Below are 21,152 nucleotides of genomic sequence, written 5' to 3'. Positions count from 1 at the left end.
CAGAAATGGTGTAAGACAGTGATGGCGAAACACATTTGATTCACGTGTCAAAAGGAACTGTGTGGATGTGCTAGTATGTGGCACATGTGCACAATTCCTCCTCCCGTCCTCACACATGTGCACAGGCCTCGCCAAAGCCTGGGACGTTGAAAAAAACAGGCAAGTGGGCAAACCGGAAGTTTGGAAAATGCACTTCCTGTTTTGTTCGTTGGGCCATTTTTTTGCACTCTGGGGCTTCAAGAAGCTTCCCTGAACCCTCCGGAGTGCAAAAAACATCACAATGGGCAAACCGGAAGTGCGTTTGTTCACTTTCACTTCTCTCCTGAATCTTATTTAACCCTTTAACATATTTAAATGTTTCGATCATGTCCCCCCTTTCTCTTCTGTCCTCCAGACCATACAGATGGAGTTCATGAAGTCTTTCCTGATAAGTTTTATGCTTAAGACCTTCCACCATTTTTGGACCCCTTCAGTTTTATCAATATCCTTTTGTAGGTGAGGTCTCCACTGGCAACCAATGCAGCTCACATAAAGATGGAGTGATGCAGGAGTACATCATGATTATAGGAAATATTGCCTTGTATAACCCAGTCATCCTTCTGTTTTTCTTTCTTTCTTCACAGGTACTACAAAGGTTCGGTTGTGTTGATGTGTTTTGTCATTCCTACTATCGTGCCTTGGCATTTCTGGGGCGAGAGCATATGGAATTCATACTTCTTGGCTTCTATCCTCCGCTACACCATCTCCCTCAACGTTAGTTGGTTGGTCAATAGCGTGGCTCATATGTACGGAAACAGACCCTACGACAAAAACATCAACCCTCGGCAGAATAGCTTTGTCACTTTCGGAGCTATCGGTGAGTTGCCAAGAATTGGTTCTACTAGTTTTGGGAAAGGTGCCTTTGAGGTTGTTTTTCTGCAGACCGGCTTTAATTTTTGGAGGGTGAGGGTGGTGGTGGGTAATTTTTTTTTATTTTTCTCCTCTCAAAAACATGTTCAATATCATAGACTGGTGTACTATAGGGTTCCTGCTTGGGCAGGGGGTTGAATTCGATGGCCTTCATGGCCCCTTTCAACTCTAACAATAAACAAACAAACAAACAAACGAACGAACGAACGAACGAACGAATGAATGAATGAATGAATGAATGAATGAATCTTCCATCTATATTATAATTCATATATCCTTAGCTGTCTTGGTTTATGCATGGTGTGTTTGGGTTGTATGATTGTTTTTAATAAGGGTTTTTAAAAATGTTTTAATATTGGATTTGTATATAATGGTTTTATTTGTTGTGAGCCACTCCGAGTCCTCGAACAGGGGCGGCATACAAATCTAATAAATTATTATTATTATTATTATTATTATTATTATTATTATTATTATTATTATTATGTCAGTACAACACAGCAAACGAGATCACTATGCTGGATTTCGTATTTCATCACCAGTCGGGCGCTTCCCAAGCACCTAGGACTGTGTGATGTAGCGGCGAATTATGTTTGCCGATCCCAGTAAAGCGGCCTTTTGCAATTGACAGATGGAGATTTTGTCAATTCCAATGGTTTTCAAATGTCCGCTGAGATCCTTTGGCACTGCGTCCAGCGTGCCAAGTATCACTGGGACCAATTTCAGTGGCTTATGCCAGAGTCATTGCAGCTCGATTTTTAGATCTTTGTATTTCACTTATATAATCACTTATTATTATTATTATTATTATTATTATTATTATTATTATTGTTGTTGTTGTTTTGTTGTTGTTTGTTGTTGTTATTATTATTATTATTATAATTATTATAATTATTAATTATTAATTATTATTATACTACAATAATTATCCAATTGTGTTAGGTATTTATCCTTCCACTAGTGATGCCTCCTTTCTTTTATCACCTGAAAAATCAAATATAAAAATTTCCAACATCCTTGTTCAAATATACAACGCCATTGGTTAATACATCTAATCAAGTATTTTTACCCATCAATACATTGGGGCCAAAGGACCTCTAACAGTGCTAAATTCAAATTTCATATATCCTTATTTATTCATATACATCTCTTATTTCTAGCTTAATTGCCCTTTTTAACATAAAAAGAAAAAAAAACCATTAACATAGAGAAGACAAGAAAAAACAGTAATGAGTTCCACGCTTCGACAACTCGGTTACTGAAGTCATAGTTTTTACAGTCAAGTTTGGAGTGGTTAATATTAAGTTTAAATCTGTTGTGTGCTCTTGTGTTGTTGTGGTTGAAGCTGAAGTAGTTGCTGACAGGCAGGACGTTGCAGCATATGATCTTGTGGGCAATACTTAGATTTTATTCAGAGAGAGTACTTAGATACTTATTCAGAGAGAGTAACTATGAAAGAGCTTGCAAACCAGTAAAAGCTGAGAACATCTGGAAAGAAACAGTCGGAGCAAGTAGAACAGTGGAAAAAAACCTTGCAAAGACTTAGGGCTTGGAAAACATTCTTCTTCACAGAGAGTAACAATGAAAGAGCTTGCAAGCCGGTAAGAGCTGGGAACATTGTTAGCACCTGGTTAGGGGTGGAAAAAAACATTCGGAGCAAGTAAAACAATAAAAAGACAGGGTTTGGAAAACATTCCTTGCAGAGAGTAACAATGAAAGAGCTTGCAAGCTGGTAAGAGCTGGAAATAATCATTAGCACCTGGTTAGGACTGAAAAGAAATTAATCAAAGCAAATTAGAGCAATGGAAAAAAACCTGCAAAGACTTAGGGCTTAAAAAACATTCTTCACAGAGAGAAACAACAAAAGAGCCTGCAAGGTAAGAGCTGGGAAGATCGTTAGCAGCTAGTTAGGGCCAGGGGGGGGAAAAGCTACATTTAGAGTATAAGATGCACCCTAATTACCAGCCTCTTTTAGGGAGGAAAAATGTGCGTCTTATACACTGAAAAATAAGGTAGTTATAGGATGTAGCTCTTAAAATCCCCTTGCTGGTCAAAACAATAGCTGTTCCCTCCATTCAAACGTCTACTACGTGTGCTTGTTCATGCGATATTCTGCTTTGTCCTTCTCCATCTCTGACCCTGTTTCTTCATTTCTTCCGGCTTCTGTTTTCCAGGAGAAGGCTTCCATAACTACCACCATACCTTTCCATTCGATTATTCAGCCAGCGAGCTTGGCTTGAAATTCAACCCAACCACATGGTTCATTGACTTGATGTTTTGGCTGGGTTTGGTCACCGACAGGAAGCACGCGCCCAAGGAGATGATCAAAGCTCGCAAAGAGAGAACTGGAGATGGTACTTCTTGAGAAAGCAAACCGACTCTTGAATTTGGATGCTGCTGTATGTGTTGTTTGTATGTTTTCTTCATTAAGTTTGGGACTTCGGTCCCAAACTTTCCCCTTATTAACGAAAGTAGTATTTTCCATCGAATGACGGCTAAATTCATTTCTGGAGAAACATCACTTTCCTTTAGTGCAGTCCATTTTTTCTATGGCAGGAAACACTTTTTAAATATTCATCCATGTTCCAAGCAAAGTGTGAATGTTCCAGCCTGCAATTTTTTCCCATAATGTAATGCCCTTCAGTTGAGTTAAACTCTAGTCCCCCATAAATCCAATGGCAATTGTGGCCTTTGGACATTTAAATCCAACACATCTGGAAAACAACGATGGATGGATGGACAGTCCTCGGGGTTGTGGGTGCGAGATCTACTCAAAGTATGAGATCTACTAACCATGAGATACCAAAGTGTGATGCAGGAGCAAAGAAGTTTTGTCTCTAGACACACAGAGGTCCATCAAACATGTTGCACTCAGATGTAGAATGTAAAAACCGGCCCGGAAAAATTGGATAGTTTACTTATCTGGTCTAAAACGTCCCTTCAGCTCATAAACAGGACACTAGCTGTGCTGAATACTATACATTGAACTTCCTGGATGTTATCTATGGTTTGAGGGAATGCTCTAGGACAGTGATGGTGAATCTATGGCATGGGTGCCACAGGTGGCGCACGGAGCCATATCTGCTGGCACGTGAGCTGTTGTCCTAGCTCAGCTCCAACGTGCATTTGTGTGCTGGCCAGCTGATTTTTCGCTTGCACAGAGGCTCTGGGAGGGCATTTTTGGCTTCCAGAGAGTTTCCAGGGAGATGGGGAAGGGCGTTTTTACCCTCGACCAGCTCCAGAAAACCATTTGGAGCCCGGGGAGGGCGAAACACGAGCCTACTGGGCCCACCAGAAATTGGAAAATAAGCCGTTTCTGGCCTCCAGAGGGCCTCCGGGGCATGGGGGAATCTGTTCTTGCCCTCCCCGGGCATTGAACTATGGGTGTGGACATTCGCACATGCACAATAGCGCAAGCACAGTTTTTCGGCACCCGAGGGGAAAAAGGTTCGCCATCACTGCTCTAGGATAGTGATGGTGAACCATTTTTGGTGCGTGTATGGGATAGCGTGTGCATGGGTGCCCACACCCATAATGCAATGCCCTCCCCTGCGCATATAAACACAAACCCCGCACTGCCCCTTGCATGCGCACAACCAGGGGTGGGCAGCAGACAGGACGGGGTGGAACGCAGTTCCACCGGTGGAAATGAAGCTGCATGCACCACTCCAGCTGATCGGCGGCTGTCACTTCCTGGATTACTGGTCTCGGCTCAGTTCTCCTTTTTCCCCCTTCTGCTGCTGCGGCCTCTGCGCTCCTCGCTTTTTTCCTCTTTCCTCCTTCCTGGCCTCGGATGACCTTCCCTCTCTCCTGCCCGGCTCCCCTCAAGCCTCATGTGGCCTCACCTCCCAAGGCCAGGAGAGCCATGCCGTGCTGAAGCAGTTTGGGCTGCAAGGTTTTTCCCCTCGCGAAGCCCTCACTCGGCCCATAGCTGAGATGAAAAGGCATCGTGCGGCAATAACAGTTCACTTGAACGATGATGATCGTTCAAGCCACTCCCATCTGGTCACATGACCATCAGGTCACACCCACAAAATAAGCCACACCCACAAAATTTTGGCTGCCCATTACTGCGCACAACCCCCGCATGGTCCCCCTGTGCATGCACACACTGGAGCTCCTGGACTTCCGGTAGGCCCGTTGGGCTGTTTTTTGCCCTCTCCAGCATTCAGGAGGCTTTCCTGAAGCCTGGAGAGAGTGAAAACAGCCGAAAAGAAGGCCAAAATTCAGCTGACTAGTGCACACATGCACACTGGAACTACCATAGGGCAATGCCTTGCATGCCGTCAGATATGACTCCACGTGCCACCTGGGGCACCCGTGCCATAGGTTTGCCATCACTGCTCTAGGATAAAGGCCTCCAACCTTGGCAACTTTAAGACTTGTGGACTTCAACTCCCAGAATTCCTCAGCCGCCTGGCTGAGGAATTCTGGGAGTTGAAGTCCACAAGTCTCAAAGTTGCCAAGGTTGGAGACTCATGGATGCCTTCAACTTTCTCCTGAAGTCATGCACCAGCCATAGGCAATCTTAAAAAGATTCCTGATACCTCCCCAAAGAATGTAAAATCCCTCCGTCTGCACTTGGTTTTAGCGGCATTGATTGTAGAATTAAAGCTGTCTTAAGCACTTTTTTTTTGTTGTTTTGAAAAATTACATATTATTTAGTATTAAAATCAAATGATATTTGGTTGGATGTAATCGTCCTGACAATACACCATCCTTCTCCAAGTTTTCCCCTCCTCTTCTGCAGTAAATATGCCGCTGGTCACGGTAGTTGGCCATGAACTGTAAGCCAATTCCTACAGTCCAGTGATGGGCCCCACCCAGTACGGATGGGATCGGCGATCCGTTAGCACTTTTTGAGGGGTTTTGGAGGCTGGCCCGGCCACGCATGCGCCGGGCACATCAGTGCGCACCTCCACATGAGATTTTACTTCTGCTTGAGCTGATGAGATTTCAACAATTTTTGCCCTCTTTCTGCCCATTTTTTTGCAAAAATTGCGGCATGCACGGGAGTGAAATCTCACACTGGGGGGGCCCGCACACCTGTCGGGCGCACACACCTCTGTGCCAGCCTTGGGATCCCGTACCGGTAGGAAAAAATAAGCGGCGCCCTTCACTGCTACAGTCCAATTCCTACCATGAACTGTAATCCAGTTCATGTCATCTGTATGAAGAAGCTCTGAATGTATTATTACTTGGATACACAATGCCTCTCTTAACCAAACGAAGGCGCTTACAGTTCTTTGACGGAAGGAAATCAACTGTTTTAATTTAAAATCGCTCTATTATGTCTGCTTTGGCCTTGGGGTTTCTTCTATCTATATACAGTAGTACCTCTAGATACGAGCTGCTCCACATGCGAGTATTCCAAGTTACGAGCCGAGAGGCGAGCAAAATTTCTGTTCGACACCCGAGCTCAAATTCGGGATACGAGCCGAGCGTCCACTAGGTGGCGCAAGAATTCCATTTTTCCCAGTTATCTCGGCGCGAAAAGCCAAATCTAAATGCATTGGTTCGAGATACGAATTGATCGACATGCGAGGTCGGCTCTGGCACGAATTAAACTCGTATGTCGAGGTGCCACTGTATTTTAAAAGACTCTTTGAAAAGAACGTTCCCCCTTGTTTAAAACGAAAGGGTAGCTGGGCGAGTGTGAAGAAGCATCCACGAAAAATGGGTTGCTACATCCTCCAGTGAAGCAAGTGGGAAAATATTGAAAATTATCATATGATTTTCATAACCTAACACAGTGATTCTCCACTTTGGCCACTTTAAGATGGCTGGACCTCAATTCTCAGAATTCCTTGTCCAGCATAGCTGGTTGGGGAAAACTGGGAGTTGAGGTCCACCCATCTTAAAGTGACCAAAGTGGAGAATCATGGTTAGATATTCCGAATTATGTTCCTATCTGAACCAAAAGGACCTAAAACATAGTCAGGTCCAAGAGATCTTATAAAACATAGCTATCCCACCAACCAGCATTATTTGGATCATGATTCAGTATTAATGTTCTTGGTAAGATGTTATTTTTTTCCCCTTTTTCTGATAATTGCCTGCTTTTAGCCTTTACTATTTAATAGAGCCGCAATTATGCCTGTGATCTATCCTGCTGTTTCTGTAGAGAAAAAGTGGACAAAATGAGTGGACAAAACCAGGACTCTTGTGGCACTTTTTTTTTAAATGGGCACATTTATTGCGGTATAAAGTTGGGGGGGATTACAGCCACGCCGCATCAGAAGTGCAAAGTCATCTGATACTGTGAATTTGTGCAATTTTTGCATTTGTTGGTCTGTTTAGTGCCGGGTTCCGTGGCCTGTTAGAAACCGTGCCACGCAAGCAGCGGGCGAGCAAGCAACACTCCATCTGTGTCTGCATGAAACCTCAGTAAAAATACCCACCTGCCCCCAAACCGTGGAATAAATTGTCTTCTATGAAACTGTTCCCTGGTGCCAGAAAGATTGAGGACCGCTGTCTTAATGGCCGCAAGTTCTTGGCTGCGAGAGATGGCGACTTAAAAAAAGTAAAAGAATATACAGTGGTACCTCTACTTACAAACTTAATTCATTCCGTGACCAGTGTTCTTAAATAGAAAATTTTGTAAGAAGAAGCCATTTTTCCCATAGGAATCAATGTAAAAGCAAATAATGTGTGTGATTGTGGAAACCACAGGGAGGGCGGAGGTCCTGTTTCCTCCCAGGAGATTCCTAGAGAGGCCCCGCAGAGGCTTCTCCCTGCCTTTTCTGGCCCTGTTTCCTCCCAGGAGATTCCTAGAGAGGCCCCACGGAGGCTTCTAACTGCCTTTTCTGGCCCTGGTTCCTCCCAGGAGATTCCTAGAGAGGCCCCACAGAGGCTTCTCCCCACCTTTACCAGCCCTGTTTCCCCACCTTTACCAGCCCTGTTTCCTTCCAGAAGATTCCTAGAGAGGCCCCTGCCTTGTCCGGTTACAGTTTCGGAGGCTCGGATCTGTAAGTGAAAAATGGTTCTTGAGAAGAGGCAAAAGAATCTTGAACACACGGTTCTTATCTAGAAAAAGTTTGTAAGTAGAGGCATTTGTAGGTAGAGGTACCCCTGTAATTTAGCAAACAGTATGGCAAAGGGACAGACCAAATCTTTTCATAAGGGAGAATCAGACTGCATTTCAATCCTTCTGGTGAAACCAAGATCTTTAGATACGAGGGTTATCCGGAGCTAGCTTGTAGCTCTTACGGGGAATGTTCACAGGGGAAGTTGGTATTACTACTACGTAGCGGGAAGCCAGCAGAAGAGAATGAGCAGTGCCAGTGGTCAATAGATCATCGACTGGCATTTTGGTGAAGGTTAGAGATGAGCGTCCTCGTTCCGTTTCCCTCCAAGTGGGCGCTGTACAGTGATGGGCTCCTACGGGAACGGTCAGGAATGCAGTTCCGGTAGGAAAATTTGGAGCTCCACCCCAGAGCGCCCAATTTGAACTGAAAGATGTTGAAACAAAATGCATAAGCCACGCCCACAGTGTGGTGGTAGTAAAAATTTTGGTAGCCCATCACTGGCGCTGTAATACGCTACAAGAATGCTAAGGGCGTGAACGCTGCTGCGATGGGTGTCCAAGATGCTTACGGAAGCGCACAAAATCAACACAGTCAATGCTGCCCCAGAATTTCTTGACCGTTTTGAGACCGAAGGCGAGGCTTTTTTCAACTGAATAATGACAGGAGAAAAACTTGGGCTTCTCACCAAACGTCAATCAATGCAGTGGCGCCATACCCCTTCTCCTTGAGCCAAAAAATTCAAATTTCATCAATCGGCGAGAAAAATCTTGGGCACCCATCACGCACAAATCTTGGGGCCCCATCGCAGCAGCACTCATGCCCCTAGTGATCAGGTAGCGTATTACAGTGCACACTTAACGCTTGGAGGGGAACGGAATGAGGACGGTCATCTCTAACCTTCCCCACAACGCTAGTCGATGATCTACTGACCACTGGCACTGCTCGTTGTCTTCTGCTGACGTCCCGCTACACGATAGTAATACCAACTTCCCCCGCGGAGCTACTGCCTTGTAAACTTACTTTCCAGATAACCCTCGTCATTCCAAACATTTTTCTAGCGGTTTAAAAAAAAAAGACAACAACACTCCCTCGATCCATCATCCCTGTATCACATTCAAGTCTTTTGATTTATTCCATGTTCTCACTTGCTCGGTTGGGATTCGTTGGATGTGAGCCTGATGAAAATGGGTTTGCAAAGGTTATGTAAACCAAAAAAAAAAGAGGAGATTTCTTGATTGCTTTACTCTTGTGATAAGGGGGTTAGCAGAAGCCTCTTGTTGAATTTTGCAATTCCCTCTTGGAGATCTTTCAAGTGCCACTCTTCAATGGCTCATATAGGTGGTTGGTTTTTTTAAAAAAAGAAAAATCCGTGGTCTGTGTCCACATTGAAACAAGGAGCATTTCTAAACAACTTAGAATCGCTAATGATAAAAGCAAGCCCCCTTGTTGCAAAATTAGTGCTCCTCTGCTTTATTTTTTCTCCTTTGTTTTGTTTCCCTGTTGAACATGCAGTTAATTTATTTTTTAAAAAAGGCAGGTATTTATATTAACATATATATGCTTTATGGGCCAAAAATTTAAAATGAATATGTTTAAATTATTGATTTTATTGTCATTTTGTGATATATAGACATGGTCATTTCTAATGTATACAGCTGAATGACGTCTTAAAAATCAAATAAAACTTCATGTTAAATGTTTGGATTACTTATTTTCTATTCCGACTGGTCAAAGGAAGGACCAAAAATACATCTGAGCTACTCATGTTCAGGAGCTATTTTGATTCCTATTTACCAAATATTTATTTTATTTATTTGTTTGTTTTGTCAAGTACCCTGTTTCCCGGAAAATAAGACGTACCCCAAAAGTAAGGCATGTCAGAGGTTTTGCAGAATTTGCTAATATAAGGCACCCCCCGAAAATAAGGCGTAGTCAAGTTTACATACGATACGGTGGAAAAACATAATGTGGCGTCCCCTGCTGGCCCTTTCCATCACTTTGTACCATCCAGTACAGCAGACACAGTCTGCTGCTGTCTCACCACCATTACAGTCTCCACTACAGTGCGTAAACTGTAGTTCCTCTGGTGGCCGGAAGCTGCAATAGCGGGAGTATACTGTTGTACCATATAAGTGCCATCGTTTGTATGTGTGGGTGCCATACTGACAGGTACCGTACCGTAATCAATGTACCGTACGGTACACTTTCTTTGGGGGTGTCAGCTTTTCTGCCTGTGAATTTGTCTTATTTGAGAAATATAAGGCACCCCCCGAAAATAAGACGTAGCACAACTTTTGGAGCAAAAATTAATATAAGACAGTGTCTTATTTTCGGGGAAACACGGTACATATGGGTGGTATACAAAGATGTAACAGTATTTATATTTATTAGTATATTTAATGAGTTTGCTAAATGCTGATTTCATCATATAAAAATGATGCCCTCTTTTATATCTGCTGTTCGTCATTGTTTACGTTAGGATACATCTAAAATGCTTCAGTGGATTTTTATTTTAACTTAATCCACTACTAATGAGGGTTTTTTTAAAAAAAAACCTAAATCCACAACTAATGATTCTTACTGACCACTGATGTTTCATTAAACAAATGAATTGTGGGCATGGGATTACAGGATGGCTTTTAATTCAACCTTGGCCAATGTTCATGATTTGGCTGTTTTTAGTTTTTTGTGGAAAAATGGCTCGTGAAAATGTGACTGATTATTTGAAAAAACACTGAAGGCCAAATCTTGGGGAGACATGGATGGAATGATGGATGGATGAGAGAAAGAGCGAGAGAGAGAGAGAGAGAATGATAGAGAGAAAGAGAGAGAGAAAGAGAGAATGAGAGATAGAGAGAATGAGAGCGAGAGAGCGAGAATGAGAGAATGCGAGAGAGATAATAAGAGAGAGAGAAATGATAGGCAAATAGGTAGATAGATAGATAGATAGATAGATAGATAGATAGATGGATGGATGGATGGATGGATGGATGGATGGATGGATGGATGGATGGATGGATGGATGGATGGATGGATGGATGGATGGATGGATGGATGGTTGGATGGATGGATGGATGGATGGATGGATGGATGGATGGATGGATGGATGGATAGATAGATAGATAGATAGATAGATAGAGATAGAGATAGATAGATAGAGAAAGATAGATAGATAGATGATAGATAGATAGATAGATAGATAGATAGATAGATAGATAGATAGATGATAGATAGAGATAGAAATACATAGATAGAGATAGATATAGATAGATAGATAGATAGATAGATAGATAGATAGATAGATAGATTGATTGATACCTGATAGATAGAGATAGAGATAGAGATAGAGATAGAGATAGAGATAGAGATAGAGATAGAGATAGAGATAGAGATAGAGATAGAGATAGAGATAGAGAGATAGATAGATAGATAGATAGATAGATATAGAGATAGAGATAGATAGATAGATAGATAGATAGATAGATAGATAGATAGATAGATAGAGATAGAGATAGATAGATAGATACATGATAGATAGATAGAGATAGAGATAGAGATAGAGATAGAGATAGAGATAGAGATAGAGATAGATAGATAGATAGATAGATAGATAGATGATAGATAGATAGATAGATGATAGATAGATAGATAGATAGATGATAGATAGATAGAGATAGAGATAGATAGATAGATAGAAAGATAGAAAGATAGATGATAGATAGATAGATAGATGAGAGAGAGAGAGAGAGAGATGATAGATAGATAGATAGATGATAGATAGATAGATAGATAGATAGATAGATAGATAGATAGACAGACAGACAGACAGACAGACAGACAGACAGACAGACAGACAGACAGACAGACAGATAGATAGATAGATAGATAGATAGATAGACAGGCATATAGACATATAAAATAGAGAGAAAGAGAAAGAAAGGGGAGAAAAGAGTGGGAGGGAGGGAGGGAAGGAAGGAAGGAGGGAAGAAGGGAGGGAGGGAGGAAGAGGGGAAGGGAAAGGAAAGAAGGAGGATTTTAATTTTACCCTTTTATCTAATGAGCTCTGGGACACATTGATGTTGCTTCTCTTCCTTTTTGCCCTCGGAACAAATCATTGATTCAGCAAGTTTAAGTGCAGACATGATTGGCCCTTCTCACACAGCACGCTTAACCTGTTTAGAAAGGATGTAAGTGTGCTGTGTAAATAATTTGACACCCTAATCCAGATGTTTATTGCTCCTTCTGAGCACTGTGTGGCTCTGGTGTTAAACTAGGTTAAGAGATGGATTCTCCCTTCCTTTTACCTGAGACAAAAGACCCCCACCAATGTGGACTAGGAGTCTGAGATTTGTCTCTCTTTTTACTTTTTCGCCACTTATGCCATCTTGTGGGAAAGAACAGATTGCAAATATTTAAAGATGTTTCTGCCTTTATCACTGTGACACTAAAACCGTGTATCTATTGATTTTTCCTTAGCAGCTATTCTGCCGGGCTCTCTGGTAGGAGCCTCCCAAAAATTCAAGGGTACAAATTGCAGACACACACACGTTTGAAAATTCAAAACAATGTTCTTTATCCCAAAATTCAAAATAAACTAAGCACTCTTTTTGTACTGCAAAGAGCACTCGTCCCAAAACAACCGGGTAGTCTGTACAATTTCCCTTAAGCAGTCATTAAGTACTTAGCTAGCAGCTGTGAAGAAACTTCACACCCCTTCTTCTTCCAAGGAAGTGACACACATACACACACACACACACACACACGTTGCTCTGCTTTGGTTTCAAAGGCGTGAAAAATCAACAAACAAAGTCCAGAAAGCAGCAACACAAGATTTCTGAAGAATTGCGATCAGATACTCTTTCACAAGGGCCAAACCCACACGCTGCTATTTATAACAGCAGCCCTAATTACTGGAGCCCCACCCAACCACAGGTGGCCTCATTTTCTCTTGTAATAATCCTTCAGTTGTTGTCTCCTGTGCATCACTCTACGCATGCGTGGATGTATCATTAACTCTTGTTCTGAATCCAAAGAGGAGCTAGATAATTGATCTCCTTCTGAGCTGTCTGCCACACTCTCCTCCTCCCTATCACTCATGTCTTCTTGGTCAGAGGAGCCTTCATCAGCAGATTCCACCGGGAGCAAAACAGGCCTGCGGCATGTGGATGTCTCCCCCACATCCACAGTCCTTGGGGCAGGAGCTGGGCCAGAGCTAACCACAACAATTCCATAGTAAACTCAGGTAGATTATACGTTTTTCTTCACCATTCCCCTGATAACACAAATTATCTTTTAATCATTGGGAGAAAAGTTCAGGTTCTCCATTTCCAATTGTGAGATGTTCACAACACAATCAATATTGTGTGTTCTTAAAAACATCAGGTCAGGGTGACATTTTCCTTTTCGCTCTGGAAGAGAGATAGACGCCTGCCAAACCGTGCGAACAAGGACATGCATGTTTTTAAAGATCTCATTTGAGCAGGAAACATCAGATTAAGAGTTTTTCCGGCTTCGGAATCTCTCCAAACAAAAACATTCAGGGGAGTCTCTAGATTTGATCTCTTTGTTATTACTACTTCAGGTGCAATAACCAACCATTTGCAGCTGATTTGTCAAGCCCTGATGGTGAGACCACACTTGGAGTACTGTGTACAGTTCTGGTCACCGCACCTCAAGAAGGATATAATGGAATTGGAAAAGGTGCAAAAAAGGGCAACAAGAACATCTCCGGGACCATCTTCTGCCACATGAATCCCAGCAACCAGTTAGGTCCCACAGAGTTGGCCTTCTCCGGGTCCCATCGACTAAACAATGTCATTTGGCGGGACCCAGGGGAAGAGCCTTCTCTGTGGCGGCCCCAACCCTCTGGAACCAACTCCCCCCAGATATCAGAGTTGCCCCCACCCTCCTAGCCTTTCGTAAGCTCCTTAAAACCCACCTCTGTCGTCAGGCATGGGGGAATTGAGATATTCTCTTCCCCTAGGCTTATAAAATTTATGCATGGTATGTCTGTATGAATGATTGGTTTCTTAAATTGGGTTTTTTTACATTACTTTTAATATTAGATTTGTTCATACTGTCTTTTTACTGTTGTTAGCCGGCCCGAGTCTATGGAGAGGGGCGGCATACAAATCTAATAAATAAATGAATGAATGAATAAACAAACAAACAATCAATCAATCAAGGAAATGGAGCACCTCCCTTATGAAACCAGGTTGCAACACTTTGGTCTCTTCAGCCTTTAAGGGGTGACTTGATCGAAGTGTATAAAATCATGCATGGGATAGAAAAGGTGGATAGAGAAAAATTCTTTTCTCTATCACACAATACTAGGACGAGGGGGCACTCCGTAAAGCCCATAGGTAAGAAAGCAAGGACAAATAAAGGGAAATATTTCTTCACCCAGAGGGTCCTTAGTTTATGGAATTCACTTCCAGAAGAGGTCATGACAGCAGTCAGCCTTGATAGCTTCAAGGCAGGATTAGACAGATTCATGGATGCCAAGTGATTATTGAAACGGATGTCCAAGTGCCGCCTCTATGTCAGTTGAGGCAGGCAGGATTCCCTTGGGTACCATTTGTTGGAGGTCGAGGGAAAGGGAGGGTCTTGCCTTCTCTTTCTGTTCAAGATTTATTTTATTTATTTATTTATTCAATCATTTATTTATTCATTTATTCATTTATTTATTCATTTATTCATTTATTTATTCATTCATTTATTTATTTATTTATTTTGTCCAATACATAATACACATTGAAGAGAAAGATACCCTGTTTCTCCGATAGTAAGACACCCCCGATTGTAAGACGTATCGGGGGTTTCAGGGGGGTCGGCTAATATAAGCCGTACCCCAAAAGTAAGACGTATGTCTTACTTTTGGGGAAACACGGGGGTATTGCCGCCTCCCTCTCATCTAGCTGCGCGCCGCTAATATGCGCGCCGCTAATCTTCGTGCTGTTAATCTGCAAGTAACCCAAATTGATGCCGTCGATTTCCTGATAACCAGCTTGGAAATCTCCATTGTAATCCATGGAAGTGGCAGCAGAAGCCGCAGCTGGAGCCATCCCGCAGGTCAGAAACATGTTTAAAATAAAAGGGAGGTAGGGAGGTCGCCAGTGGGGAGTTTTCCAATATAAGACATACCCCAAAAGTAAGACATAGTGGGGCTTTTGGGGATAAAAAGAAAGTAAGACACTGTCTTACTTTTGGGGAAACACGGTATCTAATAATATAAGTAAAGAAAAGAATAGAAGAAAAGATATAAAAGTATAGGTGAACATATTTGAAAGGAAGAAAAGATAAATGAGATAAGGAGAGACAATTGGACAGAGGACGGAAGGCACACTGGTGCCCTTATGCACGCCCCTTATTGACCTCTAAGGAACCTGGAGAGGTCAATCGTGGATAGTCTAAGGGGAAAATGTTGGGGGTTAGGGGTTGACACTACTGAGTCAGGTAATGAGTTCCACCCTTCGACAACTCATGGACAATTGGGGGGCCACTGTGTAACACAGAATGCTGGACTCGATGGGGTTTGGCCCGATTCAGCAGGACTCTTCTGATGTTCTAATGCTCTTATGTTTTCATTTAACATCTGAATGCAAAGGATTGCTTTTAAAAAAAGTATTCACTAGGTGTCGCTCTTCCTATGAATGGAGACACAGCAAAGGAAGTGCCGTACTTGCTTGTAAAAGGAGGCCAAGTGAGAGACGTTGCGACACTGAAAGAGGCGCAGAATAGTTCACAGTGCGTATGTCACCAGCCAGAAAAAAAGATCAGCATTGCTTTCCCTGTATTGCAGTGATGGCGAACCATTTTTTCCTGGGGTGCTGAAAACGCATATGTGCACGCTATTGCACATGCATATGTGCCCACACCCATCATTCAATGCACACCATGCCCAACCCATGAGCATGCTTGCGTGGGCCCCCTACGCTGCCCCACTCCCATGCATGCAAACACTACCCTCCTCCCCCATTCCTGACTTCCAGTGGGGCTGGTAGGTCTTTTTTTCGCTCTCCCCGTGAAGCAGAGGAAAGATATTTTTTGAATGTATTTAACAAGTATTTGGATTTTAAAAACCCACCCTTTGCATTAAACAGTCATTCTTTATTCTTTATTTATTTATTTTATTTTATTTATTTATTTATTTTGTCCAATACACAATGAGGGTTTCAGTGGGTATATATCTATATACACATAGTAAAATACATGATGAAGGTTATAGAGGAGATACTCATAGTAAAATATATCTAAGAAAGAATAGAAAAGAAGGTATAGTAATAGAACATATCAATGAAAGAATAGGAGAAGAGATATAGGAATAGAAGAAAGGTATAGGAGATATAGGAGAGCAATAGGACAATAGGACAGGGGACGGAAGGCACTCTAGTGCACTTGTACTCGCCCCTTACTGACCTCTTAGGAATCTGGATAGGTCAACCGCAGATAATCTAAGGGTAAAGTGTTGGGGGTTTGGGGATGACACTATGGAGTCCGGTAATGAGTTCCGCGCTTCAACAACTCAGTTACTGAAGTCATATTTTTTACAGTCAAGTTTGGAGCGGTTAATATTAAGTTTAAATCTGTTGTGTGCTCTTGTGTTGTTGTGGTTGAAACTGAAGTAGCCGCCGACAGGCAGGGCATTGCAACATATGACCTTGTGGGCAATACTTAGATCTTGTTTAACGCGTCTTAGTTCTAAACTTTCTAGGCCCAGGATTGAAAGTCTAGTCTCGTAGGGCATTCTGTTTCCAGTGGAGGAGTGAAGGGCTCTTCTGGTTAAGTATCTTTGGACATTTTCGAGGGTGTTGATGTCTGAGATGCGATATGGGTTCCAAACAGATGAGATGTTTCTCAGCTGGAACTACATGTGATGTCCTTCCAGTTTCTTTAATAGAGTTCAGTAGTACCGTAGAAGAATTTTATGAATTTTTAATGGATTTAAAAATTTTAATGGATTTAATGGATTTAAGCTCCCTTTGAAAACCTGTGAAATAGCAAATCCGTGAAAGATGAACCGTGAAATAGCAAGGAATTACTGTGTACAATAACATATCTAATCAAATTAATATAAATGTGCTCCAGATGCTGGCTTCCCACTCAGAAGGTTGAGAACAGAATCCTTGGTAGCAGTAGATTATTTATTTATTTATTTATTTATTTATTTATTTATTTAGTTAGTTAGTTAGTTAGTTAGTTAGTTAGTTAGTTAGTTAGTCCAATACACAATGCATATTGAAGAGGATAGACATGAAGTATTATATATAAAAAAAGATATAAAAGTAGAGGAGAAGATATATGAAAGGAAGAAAAGATATATGATATACGAGATAAGGAGAGACAATTGGACAGGGGACGCAAGGCAGGCTAGTGCACTTATGTACGTGCCTTACTGGCCTCTTAGGAACCTGGGGAGTCAATCGTGGATAGTCTAAGGGAGAAATGTTGGGGGTTAGGGGTTGACACTACTGAGTCCGGTAATGAGTTCCACGCTTCGACAACTCGATTGCTAAAGTCATATTTTTTACAGTCAAGCTTGGAGCGGTTAATACATGTATTAAGTTTGAATTTGTTGCGTGCTCTTGTGTTGTTGCGGTTGAAGTTTCTCTCCTGGGGCAAAAAGAGAAAATATCTGCTGTGAACTCCACATAGGCATCGGGAAGGGTTTCCGGTCAGTAAATGCTCAGCTCCATCCACGACTATACCCAGAATTAAGGGATTACAGGGCTATGGAAGGGGAATATGGAGGAAAATAGGGAGTTTGGTCACGTTCTTCACAACTATCTCAGACCTTTGGAAGATTTTGTTGTTCATCTTAGAGTGTTTCTTTTTCTCCACTGACCTAAAGCCCAGCAAATGGGGTTTAGAGGTTTCTGCTTTGGAAATTCCCGTGATTATACTAGTGTGCTTTTGAATGGCCAAAATAAATATTGGAATATAATACAGTTACATGCCAAATCTCCAGGGTCAGATTAAGTGTTGGTTATGACCTTTAAAGCCCTTCATGGCATCGGACCAGAATATCTCCGAGACCGCCTTCTGCCGCACGAATCCCAGTGACCGATTAAGTCCCACAGAGTGGGCCTTCTCCAGGTCCCGTCAACTAAACAATGTCGGTTGGCGGGCCCCAGGGGAAGAACCTTCTCTGTGGCGGCCCCGACTCTCTGGAACCAGCTCCCCCCAGAGATTAGAACTGCCCCTACCCTCCTTGCCTTTCGTAAACTCCTTAAAACCCACCTTTGTCGTCAGGCATGGGGGAACTGAGACATCTCCCCCGGACCTATTCAATTCAATTTATGTATGGTATGCTTGTATGTATGTTTGCTTAAATAATGGGTTTTTAAAATATTTTAAATTGTAAATTATTAGATTTGTCATGAACTGTTTTATTGTGTTGTGAGCAGCCCCAAGTCTATGGAAAGGGGCGGCATACAAATCTAATTAATAATAATAATAATAATAATAATAATAATAATAATAATAATAATAATAATAACTGCATCCTAGGAGGCTGGGGAAAAAAATTTGGTGATGGTTTGACTGTAAGTTGATGATTTTCTTTAAGATATCCTGTAGGAAGGCTGACCTGTCAAATGTCCCAATCTTGATCAAGGGGGGTGTTCTGTCTGGGTGCCCCCAGACTTCAACACCAACTGGAAAAAGCAGCCAGACACACTGGTAAAAGCAAAAGCACTTTATAGTTTGAAAAATAAACAGAGAAAAACCTGTTCTTCCCAACAGGCAGGCTATGAGACTTCACAGCAGAGTCCTGATGGCCAGACAATACAGCAGACTTCTTGCTGGCACACCCACCACTGTAGAGAATAAGACCCACACCTTTTTCCCCCAAGGTTTCAGTATTCAAAGTCACAAACCAGAATTCCAAGATGCCAAAGATCACAGCCAGGTCCCAAGACTCCCAAAGATAATACTCCACAAGCCAGGAAGGGTGGGTCTGCCTTTTCAGACTTTCCAGAGAGCACCACACCCAAACCCAGCTGTTGCCTCTTTAGTGCTGAAAGTACCTGGCTAATTGTCCCCTTCGTTGTGTTGGTCTTCTCTGCCGGAGATCGATTATTGCTTGTGCATTTTCATCTAAGGAATCCAGGCTGCTTGCTGGGGAGAGCTCCCCCTCGGGGGACTCTGGCTGTCCTCCCTCTCCCTCAGCCTGAGATTCCTCCTCCCCGTCTGCCTGAACCTCCTGTTCCTCATCCTCCCCCTCTGAGCAGGAAGCCGGCAGAGGATCAGCCGTTCCCTGAGGAGCCTCAGACGGAATCACAACAGGGGGGGGGGGGATGTAGGATTCGGGGAATTACAGAAAGATAAAGATATTTTAGTAGATCATAGTACAGAATTAAATTATAGAGATAAAAAAAGATAATCTGGACAACATCTAAGAAAGAGAAACAAATTAAAGTTCCTTCCAAGTTACAGAAGACTAAAAAAAAGAGTTTTTTTTAAAAAAAAAAACTAATTCTGGGAAGCTGTATATAGTACCATTAAATAAAAGCTGTGCTGATTTGAGCCATCTGCTGTTTGTAGAATTTCTTTTTTTAAAAAAAAGTAAGATTATGGAAGGGGATCATAATAAATCTTGCAAAACAGGACTGGCCAATAAATGAAAGCATTTTTTTCTTCTTCAGACTTTCTATTACTTTTTTTCGTCTTCCTCTATTGGTTGTGCTTCCTCTATTCGTGTTTTTAATAGGAAAGTGAACACAAGAACAAGGGGACACAATCTGAAGTTACTTGGGGGAAAGATCAAAAGCAACATGCGAAAATATTATTTTTCTGAAAGAGTAGTAGATCCTTGGAACAAACTTCCAGCAGACGTGGTAGATAAATCCACAGTAACTGAATTTAAATATGCCTGGGATAAACATAGATCCATCCTAAGATAAAATACAGAAAATAGTATAAGGGCAGACTAGATGGACCATGAGGTCTTTTTCTGCCGTCAGACTTCTATGTTTCTATGTTTGTCCAGATTTTTACTATCTAAAAATGCCAGTCCAGTTCTTAGGACATAGTTATCCCTTATTTTGATTTTGTTACGGAACGATACAGCAGCTACCAAAAAAGCCAACACAGTTCTAGGCTGCATTAACAGAGGGATAGAATCAAGATCACGTGAAGTGTTAATACCACTTTATAAGGCCTTAGTAAAGCCACACTTGGAATACTGCATTCAGTTTTGGTCGCCACGAGGCAAAAAAGATGTTGAGACTCTAGAAAAAGTGTAGAGAAGAGCAATACCCTTCTCATACCACATCTCGGATATCAACACCCTTGAGAACGTCCAAAGATATTTCACCAGAAGAGCCCTTCACTCCTCCACTCGAAACAGAATACCCTACGAAAATAGACTCACAATCCTGGGTCTAGTAAGCTTAGAACTACGGTGCCTAAAACACGATTTAAGTATTGCCCACAAGATCATATGCTGCAACGTCCTACCGGTCAGTGACTACTTCAGCTTCAACCGCAACAACACAAGAGCACGCAACAGATTCAAACTTAATATTAACCGCTCCAAACTTGACTGTAAAAAATATGACTTTAACAATCGAGTTGTCGAAGTGTGGAACTCATTACCGGACTCAATAGTGTCAATTCCAAACCCCCAACATTTCTCCCTTAGACTATCCACGATTGACCTCTCCAGGTTTCTAAGAGGTCAGTAAGGGGCGTACGTAAGTGCACTAGTGTGCCTTTCGTCCCCTGTCCAATTGTCTTTCCTTTATCTCATATATCATATATATTTTCTTCCGTTCATATATCTTCTCCTCTATTTTAACATATTATCTTTATATATATTACTTCATGTCAATTCTCTTCCATATGTATTGTGTATTGGACAAATGAATAAATAAAATAAATAAATAAAAATAAAGAGGATCAAACGACTGGAGGCTAAAACATATGAAGAACATTTTCAGGAACAGGGTATGTCGAATTTAATGAAAAGAAGGACCAGGGGAGACAGGATAGCAGTGTTCCAATATCTCAGGGGTTGCCACAAAGAAGAGGGAGTCAAGCTATTCTCCAAAGCACCTGAGGGTAGAACAAGAAGCAATGGGTGAAAACTAAACAAGGAGAGAAGTAACTTAGAACTAAGGAGAAATTTTCTGGCAGTTAGAACAATTAATCAGTGGAACGGCTTGCCTCCAGAAGTTGTGAATGCTCCAACACTGGAAGTTTTAAAGAAGATAT

The 21,152-nt window shown here is 42.0% G+C and overlaps 1 protein-coding gene across 1 annotated transcript in view; it reads left to right on the top strand.

The window, feature by feature from the left end:
• The window catches only part of SCD5 (stearoyl-CoA desaturase 5), a 53,959-nt gene extending 50,685 nt beyond the window's left edge, over positions 1-3,274 (top strand). Inside the window, exons 4-5 of the mRNA XM_070756546.1 lie at positions 624-856; positions 3,084-3,274. Coding sequence (XP_070612647.1) covers positions 624-856; positions 3,084-3,274 — 424 coding nt within the window. The remainder of the gene's footprint in view (positions 1-623; positions 857-3,083) is intronic.
• Positions 3,275-21,152: the final 17,878 nt, after the last annotated feature.

The sequence above is a fragment of the Erythrolamprus reginae genome, chromosome 7 (genome assembly GCF_031021105.1).
Source record: "Erythrolamprus reginae isolate rEryReg1 chromosome 7, rEryReg1.hap1, whole genome shotgun sequence".
NCBI lineage: Eukaryota > Metazoa > Chordata > Lepidosauria > Squamata > Dipsadidae > Erythrolamprus > Erythrolamprus reginae.
Note: the sequence above shows the minus strand (reverse complement) of the source record. Positions and strands in the feature narration are given on the sequence as shown.